Below are 12,544 nucleotides of genomic sequence, written 5' to 3' on the forward strand. Positions count from 1 at the left end.
GGACGGTGCCGGCTCCTGGATATGGCAAGGGATTCATTCGATGATGCGCTTGAGGGGGAGAGTGCCTGCAAGCGTCTCTTCCACCCTCTGCACTTCCCTGTACCTGCGCTTTCGCATAGCAATCACTAGGGTTGGGAACCGAGAATCAATTCTTATCCAGAACCGTTAGTGTTTTTGAAAAATACCGGAACCATGCGAAATTCCAAAGTTTCGGTTCTGAAAAACGGTTCTGGTGCGATGTGTGGGCGAAGTGCTGGGAGCTTATACTTTAATAGCGATGTCTTACTGTAACGAGGTTCAGATGTTATGGGAAGAAGGAGACGGGAACCGGCGAACATTCAAACATTTAATGATAAAAATAAAACAAATACAAAACGAAAGTAAAAGACAGCAGCCCCTCATGGACGGCTGCTGTCACAATAAAACAGAAACAAAACACAACATAAGTCCAGGCCTGTTCCTCTCTCCCTCTTCACTGTCATCGCTCCTCCTTTATGCTTCCGCTCCTCCGTGAGAGATACGAGACCGGTGCGTCTCGCAGGTGTCGCTCATCAGAGTAATCACGCCACCGGCCTCGTGCCGCTCACTCACGGCCCTCGGCCTCGTCCTGCTCGTCACACTTACCTCATGAATATTAAAATAGTAATGAATGCACTGAAAAGTCCTCGCGCTACTCATTTTTTGACGTTTTGCGTCAGATATCAACGCTGAACAACAAACTGAACATTGTATCAATGCCACCTTATCTATATCTTGGTACTTACATCCAAACTAGCTACTTTAATACAAGTTAAAATAATCCAAAGAGATCAATATACCCAAACACAGTTTACATGCCACTGTTAAACATTCAGCCTAAAGCAATTTGCAACTGTTAGTAATACTATTTGTACTTACATTATTAATTAAAAATGAATACATCAATTATCAAATAGTAACATTTACTGAAAATAGTGTGGTAGAAAAGATCACACAGCTGATTTGGATTTCATTCATTAAAAACTGATTTAACTTAATTATTAGAACGTAGTTTGTCTTGTATTTCTGTTTTTGTCTTTAGCATTAAAATTCTTTGATCATGTTTGTCTGTGATTACTTTGATGGACTGTGATTGGTGATATGATTGTTTTTCCTCATAACATGACAGCCTAACTTCAAGCTGGGATGTCCTGCCAAGTATCCGACCTGCTCCTGAGCCCAGGTCAACTTTTTCAATAACCTTTGATTCATGACCTCTAACCCCTAACCCTTAACCTCACAGGTGGTTTCTAACCCCTAACCCTCAACCTCGCAGTGATTTAAGTAATTTATCCGTCTAGTTGATAAATTACTTAAATCACTTTAAAAAGTCAGGAAATATATTTTTGCTCATGAAAAAAAGAACAGTTGACCAAAACCATACATTTTTTAATTCATTATTTATTACATTGAGCACATAAAATATGGTAAACAAGAAGCTCACACATACTTGACATGTGAGAACAAACCTTGTTGATTCTTGTGGAAGCTCAAACTTGCTTATGTGACATGTGAGAACAAACCTTATGGGTTCTCACACATCAAGCAAGCGTGTTTGAGCTTCCATTTACCACAATTTATGAGCTCAATGTACTTAATATGAACATGTGTATGGTAAGGGATGCGAGAAGTGTGGGTAAGGAAAATTGAATCATCAGCATATTACACTGTACTCTCAGCTCACACATGAGCCTTGAATTTTTTTTTCTTTTTTCACTAATCAGTTGTTCCACACTTGGGTAACTAGACTAGAGCAACTACCAGGAGGCAGGTTTAACTTAAGATTAACGTTGTGTTTCAAATAATACAGATGTGGCCTTTAAAAATGCGCGTCTCAGAGAAAAGAATGCCACAAGCACTTCCGAAATTCTGCGGGATCGTGCAGAAGGGGGATTAGGTGTTGGACGCAGGAAATACTAAAACCTGTAGATGGCAGTAGTGTTTCATGTGGCCATACTGAGTTGACGAAGTATGACGAATACAATGTTTTCTTTTGCCAGTTACATAAACAGTCACATATTCTTCATAAAAATCCGACTCAAACGCGCATCATTTGTCTTATTTTTTTTTTCCTGTGTACTTACAGTAGAAGAGACGTGATGTAGGCTATGATAACTGAGTCTTATAACACAATAATTTGCGAAGACCTTTAAAGAGACCGAGATCATTTGCGCAATATCATTATCTAATTTTACATTTAGTTCATTTTTGCATCTTAACGTTTTAAATAGTTTTAACATGGTTGTAATGCGCTTTTCTGCATTACACACAGTACTTTTTATACTATCATGTTTCCCTTATAGGCGTCGATTTCGGTGGGGACGGTGGGTACGCACCCACCAGATTTCGTCATGAGTCATTTTGTACCCACCACTTTTAACTTCAGTCCATATTAATTTGACTTTTGGTTCGATTTTTTTTTTTACCGTTTTCAGTGGTTATGAGGAGCTTAATTAATTTAACCTGAGATGTGCGTTATATCGCTTTTTGATCATTCTTTGTGTTGTCGAATTTTGACACAGTTTCATTATTTGTTCATAATAATTTGATTCATAATTATGTCATTTTTTTCTAAAAGTAAAAAAAACAAAGTTTTTTCTAAAAGCAATATTCTAAAGAGATACAAAGACATTGTACGTGTACCCACCAGATTTCGTCATGAGTCATTTTGTACCCACCACTTTTAACTTCCGTTGACCGTTTTCAGTGGTTATGAGGAGCAATATGAGAGAAAAATTTTGTAATCATTGTCTGACACAACAAAAAAATATATAATATTCATTTTATTTTAATTTTCGTGTTCGCATTTATGAGGGAAAAAACAACGTGTCAGTTTACGGTTATGGACGTGAGCGCTCTAAAAGCGGCAATAAAAGTCTGCTTTAAAACTTTCACAGAGACCTCAAACAGAACAGCTGCCTTTCTTTAAATTGAATTTCGTTTTGTATTAATTATATCTTAATTTTAATCAATGTTTCGTGAACCAATTGCCTGGATTTAAGAAGTAAATATAGCAGACAATCACGACATTGGAGGCGCCGGGCGATATCTCATAAATGAACCGAAACTCAGCGTGTAATGCACATTCACATTTACAGTGTATTTAGACACATTTAGACGCATTCATAATCATTACTTTTACCGGTTCTTTGTGGCAAGCTTTATGCGTGCGGTCGTGCGCTTGAGTGCGGCTATATTACGTAAACGCTCATGATCCATAAGTAGGCTAATTAAATTAATATAAAGGGGCGATTTGTCCACGAATTACTTAAATGAACAACTAGCCTAGTATACTAGTCGACTACAAAAAAAAAAAAACTTTTAGTCGAAAGCAGCCCGTATTCCACATATTTTCGAACCAGGCAACAGGACATCTGTGTTGAGCGAGGCCGTGGACCCTGAGCGGAATGAACGAGCGGAGCGGAATATTCAGAAATGCGCTCTCCACTCACGAGCTCTGATCGGAACAAACCCGAACCTCACTGTCTGCTGAACTTGCAGAATCATCAAAATATAATATTTTCTAAAGAAGAATTTTAAAACTTTATTGGTGGTAGTTGAGAAGAATTCCTCTTTCCATATCTAAATCATTTCGAGTGCAATATAAATGTATCATATTGTTATTCTTATTATATAAGAATAATACGTATTTTTTACAACATTTTTAACATATAGAGAATACAAGTTTAGCGTGTTGTGTGTATTTCCTAATTATAAGCTTTTGGTGAAATTGCAACAAAACTAAAAGAGTAAAAGTGCATAAAAACATAAAAACATGGCGTCGTCTCAAGAAATATCTGCGTACACACTAAACCACTGAAACCGACTCAAAACGATGTAGCCTAGTATACATACCAGACCAGGCACTGCAATTCTGCCACAGACATACACTAAAAACGGAGAAGACTTAAAGCATGCGCATAAACCTTGCGCGCTATACAACAATAATATTAGGCACAGTAGCTTCTTTTTTTTCTTTTCTTTTTTTATCAAGAACTTTGTTGAACAATATGAACAACCATAAATGGTCTGGTACAAAATATGAGTCACGATATTCGATAGTTAACGGATGCATAAAGCTTGCCACAAAGAACTGACAAAAGTAATCATGTGTCAAATATAGCAAGGAGACATTTTAATTGTTTACTAATCAACTAGTGTTTTATGTGTCAGTCAAAGATGTTGACAATGCTGACTCGTCATCTTCGCAGATATTGTGAACGTGCCTATAGAGAGAAATGCACACTTACAAAAGAGAGTTGTCTGTTTCTTTTCGTTTTGAATTGTTTTGTTTAAAAGTGGACATTTCAAGCTTTCTAGATACATTTCTGAGTTTCGGTTCATTTATGAGACGAGCTCAGTTCACGAGCAATGCAAGTTATATCGCGCCGGTGCCTCCATTTCCTGATTAAATCGTCTTAAATGCGTCTCCGTGTGGACAGAAACCAATGTAATCTTCCTGATTTAATCACGTAAAACACAAGTCTAAACACAAGCACCACTCTTCTGAATGATGGTAACCACAAACCTCCAAGAGTTTGTAAACCAATTGTTTGTAAAACATATTTAATATTTACAAATTCAAAAAAAAAAAAAAAAAAAAATGTTTTACAGTGTATAAATAAAACGACATGAAGAAAGTTATTTCCAAAATGTAATTAATTGCACAGTCTTTGTTTTAGCTGCTTGTTTTAGCTGCTACCAATTGCACAGAGTCAAGAAATTACAACCACCCACCCCCCAGGTCTGCCGATTCAACCCCCAATGCTAATCGATCTCCTCTCAGGGAATCAAAAGAAAACCGGTTTTTCCAGTTTTCACCAGCGTGTGGGCGGGGTTTTAATCCCTTGCAGTTCCTTTGTTTAAATGCTATTTAAGCAAATATACTATACATACGCTTTAAGTTATTTCAAATTAATGTTTATAGCTTAATTTGTTGATATCGCGTAACTTAATTTGACATATGTTGATATAACCAACTGACATTGTAGATTCCATTGCATGCCAGGAAGAGGCTTATGCTTTGTTTTAAGTAATGAGCATTTACTATAATATAGCCGCACTCAAGCGCACGACCGCACGCATAAAGCTTGCCACAAAGAACCGGTAAAAGTAATGATTATGAATGCGTCTAAATGTGTCTAAATACACTGTAAATGTGAATGTGCATTACACGCTGAGTTTCGGTTCATTTATGAGATATCGCCGGCGCCGGTGTCGTGATTGTCTGCTATATTTACTTCTTAAATCCAGGCAATTGGTTCACGAAACATTGATTAAAATTAAGACATAATTAATACAAAACGAAATTCGATTTAAAGAAAGGCAGCTGTTCTGTTTAAGGTCTCTGTGAAAGTTTTAAAGCAGACTTTTATTGCCGCTTTTAGAGCGCTCACGTCCATAACCGTAAACTGACACGTTGTTTTTTCCCTCATAAATGTGAACACGAAAATTAAAATAAAATGAATATTATAATTTTTTTTTGTTGTGTCAGACAATGATTACAAAAATTTTCTCTCATATTGCTCCTCATAACCACTGAAAATGGTCAACGGAAGTTAAAAGTGGTGGGTACAAAATGACTCATGGCGAAATCTGGTGGGTACACGTACACTGTCTTTGTATCTCTTTAGAATATTGCTTTTAGAAAAACTTTTAGTTTTTTTACTTTTACTTTTAGAAAAAAACGACATAATTATGAATCAAATTATTATGAACAAGTAATGAAACTGTGTCAAAATTCGACAACACAAATAATGATCAAAAAGCGATATAACGCACATCTCAGATTAAATTAATTATATAAAAAACAGGGAACATTTTGTAAAAGCAAAACTGAACAAAATGCATACTTAAAATAATTGTATTAGGCTATGTGTTACCGAATATTTAATACCACTTCCCCATAATGTTGTAATTATTTTTTTAAAACAACATCTGTCAAACTGTCAATCAGATACCTCTTATCTGGTCATTTTTATTTTATTTTAGAAGTCATAACTGTTGATCACCCTTTGTATGGAATTTGTGAATATGAATATTTAGAAGATTTACAAACTGTCGGCAAGACCTCAAACCAACCCCGGACATTCTGAGACTAACGTGGAAAAATCTTTGCTTAATGCATTAAGACAGTTCAATTAAAATATTTATTAATAATGTAATGGCAAATCAGATGCGCCCAAAATATAAATGCTATGCGTTGAGCTGCAACATTACCTCACAAGAAATATCTGCACAAGAACAATCACACAAGAAATATTTTCACGAATTAAGAATCTGGGTAAGTCGCATTATTTAATTGCATTATGTTAGGATGATTTTGTGTATATATATAAAAAATACTGCTGGGTTTTTACAGGCAGAGTCACGTGTATTATGCTCACACTAAATTCTCTGTTGCACTTATATAAATGCGCATTGCATGCACAATCATCTTAATAGTTGTACAAAAAAGTTATGCGCTACTGGCAAGAACGTCACTTTGCTGTTTTAATAAAAGCAATGTTAAATATTCTGCATGCACTCATCTCCTGGAAACCACAGCAATGACAAAGCATATAAAAATTCGTAAACGTTGTCCAATACCCCTTCTTGTCTTAATGAACCTTTTGCATTTACAAATATTTTCAAATGTCTGTATAATACAGTAGCCTACTGTAAATATTTGTGTCTATTACTATTTATAATTTATATTTTATTGTGGATGTTTTCTCACAATCGTGACGTAATGAAGTAAAAGAAAAAATCTAACGTAAAGTTGTTTTTTATGCGCCACCTGGTGGATATTCTGTGAAGCGAAACACATTGAGGGAATTTGTAAGTAGCGCCCCCCGAAAGCACTTGCAGAATTCTGCGAGACTCTACGAGACGAATTGCCGAATGCCGCGGGAGAAAACGCGCGTTTTTAAAGGCCAGATCTGTACACATGTATTATTTGTACTATGTAACTGAAGATCAACATTGTGTGTGACGTGTGTGTGTGTGTGTGTGTGTGTGTGTGTGTGTGTATATATATACGTATATATATATATATATATATATATATATATATATATATATATATATGTATATACACACACACACACACACACACACATGTTGATTTTCACTGACATAGTATATATATATATATATATATATATATATATATATATATATATATATATATATTATATATATATATATATATATATATATATATGTCTCTCTCTCTCTCTCTGTCTCTCTCTCTCTCTCTGTCTCTCTCTCTCTCTGTGTGTGTGTGTGTGGGGGGGGGGGGGGGGGGGGGGCTGTGTATATAACAAAGGCAAGCTATTTAGTTATATACTGTTATTATAGGCAATAACAATATACTCTCAGTTTATTCAGTTCAACCAAATCATTCAAATAATTTTTTGATTGTTTGTTTGTTTCAGCAGAACACAAGATGTGGCAAAAGAACTCAAACAGGATATGGCTTTAAAGATTACTTCTAACCCAGGAAAACCAGAGGAAGATGCCCCTCAGCCTAATACTTGATTCGTAACCTTTCATGTGTATCTTGGCCTTTTTGTCTTGTGAAAGTGCATGAGAAAATATGGTTTCACTTTATTTTGATAGTCCCTTTAACACATTCTGTTGACAATAAGTAACGTAGCAGCTACATGTCTACTAACTCTCATTAGAGTGTTAGGAGACTGGTAGGGTTAAGGCCCCGATATACTCACGACAAAGTTCTTTTTCGTTCTTCGTTTTGGGTTAAAACAAAGTTCAAAATACGTGAGCAGCGATATACTGTTAGTGAACATCTGATGCCATCAACACTGCTGAAAGCAACAGTTAGATGAATATGTAAATATGTGCTGCAGGCTTACCTCTCTCAATAACAAAATAAACACACAATAAAATTGAGAAAACAGTCATTTTTTAAATAAAGCATAAGAAAAGCATCTGATCATTACAACGTGGTTATTGTTTGCACGAGTTCTGCAATTCAGTCCCGTCACGTTTATTTATAGGCTATAGCACTTTATACAATAGATTGCTTGAAATCAAGCAGCTTTACTAGGGGTGTAACGATTCGTTTTAACAACGATTCGATTTGTATCGCGATTCGTGGTTGTCGATACGATTCAGGGACGATATTGGTTCATTTAGAACGATACGATCCGAAACGATTCAGTGACTTGAAATCGATTCAGTGACTTTTTAGCCAAATATTCTTGTAAGGGAATCAGGTATCAATTAATTATGGATATAAACAAACAAGTAAACAACAATTAATGTCAAATGCATTCACATTTTATTTGAATAAAGTAGGACTGCACGATTATGACAAAAATCATAATTGTCGATTATTCCCTTGATATTGTAATTGGGATTAATTACGATTATCACAACATTGAATGATGTTTTGAATAGTTTGGCCATGGGACCCACATTTCCCCATGGTCATCAAGCCGCGACCCACCTTTTTAGGAATTATATAGGCCTATTATAATACATTTGTTTACACAAAAATTGTTGACACACAAGTTCTGTCCCCCTTTCCTTAACATACAAAAAAAAATTGTAAGAATATGACAAATACTGATAAACAGTAGGCACTGCGACGTTAAGTGCAGTCCCAAACTAGTTTTTGTTATACCATGGTCTTGGTGAATACTCGATTCTGATTGGCTGCAGGGTGTCCATTAAAAAGTGATAATGTACACCTAGGAAAGGCGTCCCGTCAATTTGCCTGATGACAGTTCTAAATGATTGCGCTGGCTCAAACTCACTGATCAACTGCTGCGGTCTGGTCGCTGTGGCCACGTTGCTTGGCAACGCCTGTATACGGGAGATATTAAAGGTGCATTAAGCAACTTTTCATGTTAAAAATACCTGTTTTTCTAACCCATACATGCTTAAACAATTGCCTGATGGGATGAATGAGCCCTTCTCTGATCACTGCGATTGCCTCTATAATCCTGTACAGTAAAATAAATAAGAGGGAATCTGAGACTGGGCGTGACGTCATGCGCGTTCAGTTGCAGTGTTGCAGTTTCATTTGTCGCCAGAGGGGGGCATAGTTCTGCAAAAACTCAGAGACTTGCTCTTTGCACCTTTAAATAGTGCGCTCGACTTAATAAATAAAAACCCTCACGATTTTTACTCTAAAACACATTAAAGTATTATTAATTGATTAAATATTTCTTTCTTTCGTAAGTGACCTCCGCTGCGCGTCGGACGGTTCACGCCTCGCCGTCGTCCATTAATACCTGATAATGGACACCTCGTCGGGCATTAATCCTTACTTAATACAGTCTTGGTATGAGCCACCACATGTCCACAGTCATATAAAAATATACAAAATAACCACTAAGTGGCATTTTGTTATGGAAACAACAACAATTAGGCTACCATGGTGATACACAATACTTAGAAGAACTTAACTTAACTTACTAATTTACGACGTTGCATGCTCGTATTTCTTTTGCGCTTTAGTGAAGTGATACAGCGCGCGCAGGCGCATTTGCGCGTGCAATTGAAGAGTGCGCGCTACTGAGAGGACAGGAAAGTCCATTTTTCTGAGATGAGAGACTTTGCGCTGTTTGACTGTTGTCGCGCTGCTGCTGGCGCGTCACGCATGGCGACGACGTCACAGATAGGCAGACTGAATCGAGTAACGTTTAATGCCTTTATCATTAAAAGTGCTAAGAAAAAACATCCATATAAAGTCTGACGTGCTTAAATCCAATGCGTTATTTCCTAGTATCGATACAATCGATTCATTGCCTTTTAAAACGATATTAGATCGATATATGTCGTCCGGAAGCCAACTTGCCGAGCACAGATCGATGTAGTTGGATCATAGGAATATAAATCGATACATCGATGTAGTTGATGAATCATTACACCCCTAGGCTTTACCATATTAAACATGAAAAACAGTGTCAGTGTCTCTTTTCATCAGAAGTACAACTTCATTTTCTACTATAAAGCAGCTTTCCAGTGTGTTCATGTTTTCACTCGCAAGTCACATCACCTCGACAGACTGGAACAGGAGAAATTAACAGGAAAAGATTTACACGTGAAAGAATGTGGAGTCTCCGTGCACACCTACCTTTTATTGTCATGGACCAATGATAGTACAAAGGTGTTTACCAGCTGAAGCAAACTTTTCTGGAAAGTTTGCTTTGTCAAGCTGTTTCAAACTTTTTTTGTTCGAAATGGCGTCACATCAGTTCATTCTTCGATTTTGCTTGAAGTATGTCAAATATAACCACAGTATGTCAAGAAATATAACCAGTATATCAAGAATAGCCGGGTTAGAATAAGTTGACATGCAAAGTTACTTATAGTCAGTAGAATACCAAAACAGTAGCAAAACTCGAGAGCATGTAAATGTGAATTTGAGAACTTGTACAATAAATATTCGTACTTGTACATGAACATTTACACTCACAGCTCCAATGTGAAAACCTGTAAAATAAAAATCTGAAGTTGAATGTTGAAATTTGCACTCGCAAACAATAGTCACAAACCTGTATTCTGAATCTGAAGCTGCAGACAAGTAGACACAAATGTGTAAAATGCCATTCACAGAACTACAACGACAGACACAAACTTGTAATATATATTTTGCGTTTAATCTTACGTTCACATTCGCGGTACTTCCTCAATTAGGCACTTGCAGCTTCTCAAATCTGTCACTGCAATTTCAAATTTCGCGCCTTGACTTTTGCTACTCTTTTCGCGATATATCAGGTGCAAAACTAACTTGTGCACTTGAAACTCAGAGGTGGCGAGAGGGAAAGGGGGGCGGGAGGAGGGGGGTCAAAGGAGCCGTTTTATTGGTTGGCACCTAGCCAATGAAATGGGAGTTCGATGATGTCACGAAACCCGCGTGCACTGAAACACTAACATGGCTTAATGCATTAGACTGATATTAAAATAAATAAACGAAATTATCAAACTCAGTAGACACAATGCTAATGCATACTACAGAAAAGCAGATGAGCACAGAATATGACGTAAAACATATGACGTATGCCATATATATATATGCCCTATATATGGTATATATACCATAGACTGTAAAAGACACACACACACACACACACGTACGTATATATATATATATAATTTATTTATGTTTTGTTTGTTTTTGTGTGTCCAACAGTTAGGCTAGGGTGAATATTTAAAACATTTACATTTTTCCAAAGCGACTTACATTGCATATTAAGGTATACATTTTACATTCTTATCAGATAATTTAGGTGCATTTTCATATTGCAATGGAATTGGCACATATATATATATATATATATATATATATATATATATATATATATATATATATGCTATATATATATATATATATAGGCTATTTATATATATATATATATATATATATATATATATATATATATATATATATATATATATATGAAGAGTTCAAATGCAAAAGCCTCTAAATGCCATTTGAAATTTTCTTATAGAATGATCATTTTTATCAAGCTTGTATATTTAAGTTCAGTAATTTCACTTAAATGATAATTAATAGGTAATCTTCACTGCCATTTAAGTGAAATTATTGAATTTAAATATACGAGCATCTGAACTCTTCATATATATATATATATATATATATATATATATATATATATATATATAAGCAAATGTGTGTTCAGTGCAAATAAACTTGCTGCCTATGTTTTATTAATAAAGTAACAAATTATGTTTTTTTTATTGTTTTTAATTTTTATTTTATAACTGTTGGTCCATTAAGCCTCATTAAGCGTTTTCTTGGGTTTCGAGGAAAACGTACAATTAAACGCGTTGCGTTCATATTCTGTGCTCAATTTTTTTCTGTATAGGCTATGCTTTATGGTGTTTCCTGTTTGGTCTTTTAATACCACTGTCTCAATTAAACGCGTTGCGTTCATATTCTGTAAAACTATTCCAGTAAAACTAATGATATTTCATAAAAATATTTTCCAAGCGTTTTAAAAAATAGCTGATACATATGCATACAAATGTTTGCATTGTGGCTGGCGTTGTTCATTGGTGAGGCATCGGCCAATAAAATGACTTCATTCCGACCCCAGCCCCGCCCCCGACTCTGCTCTCTCAAGTCAGCATTTACAAGTGCACGAGTGAGTTTTGCTACAGGCATATCGCAAAAAGAGTAGCAAAAGTCAAAGCGCTAGGATTTGAAGTTGTACTGCCAGATATGAGAGGTTGTGAGTGCCGACTTGTGGTTGTACAACGAAACTGAACTAAAGCACAAAGATAAATGTGTAGTACACAATTGTGCCTGTCATTTTGTTTATGTAAATGACACTTTACACATTTGTAACTATTAATCTGCAACTTCGAATTCAAAACACAGGTGTTCTGAGTATTGTCTGTGTGTGCAAATCAATAGATGCAGCTTTTCACATCAGAGCTGCAAGTATAAATTTCAACTTACAAATACAAATATTAATTTTACAAGTTCTCACATTCAAATTAGCAAGCTCTCGAGTTTTGCTACTGTTTTACCTTCATAGTTGGGGGA

General features: G+C 35.8%; 1 protein-coding gene across 4 annotated transcripts in view; it reads left to right on the forward strand.

Moving 5' to 3' along the window:
- Positions 1–8,560, forward strand: part of ca14 (carbonic anhydrase XIV) — a 62,609-nt gene extending 54,049 nt beyond the window's left edge. The window contains exons 11-12 of one of the 4 annotated variants that reach the window (XM_079895313.1): positions 1,148–1,201; positions 7,437–8,560. In XM_079895313.1, coding sequence (XP_079751439.1) covers positions 1,148–1,201; positions 7,437–7,539 — 157 coding nt within the window. In that variant the 3' untranslated portion in view covers positions 7,540–8,560. The remainder of the gene's footprint in view (positions 1–1,147; positions 1,202–7,436) is intronic. The other 3 variants (XM_079895314.1, XM_079895315.1, XM_079895317.1) reach the window with 3 other exon arrangements.
- The last annotated feature ends 3,984 nt before the right edge of the window (positions 8,561–12,544 follow it).

This window comes from Squalius cephalus, assembly GCF_949319135.1.
Source record: "Squalius cephalus genome assembly, chromosome: 15".
NCBI lineage: Eukaryota > Metazoa > Chordata > Actinopteri > Cypriniformes > Leuciscidae > Squalius > Squalius cephalus.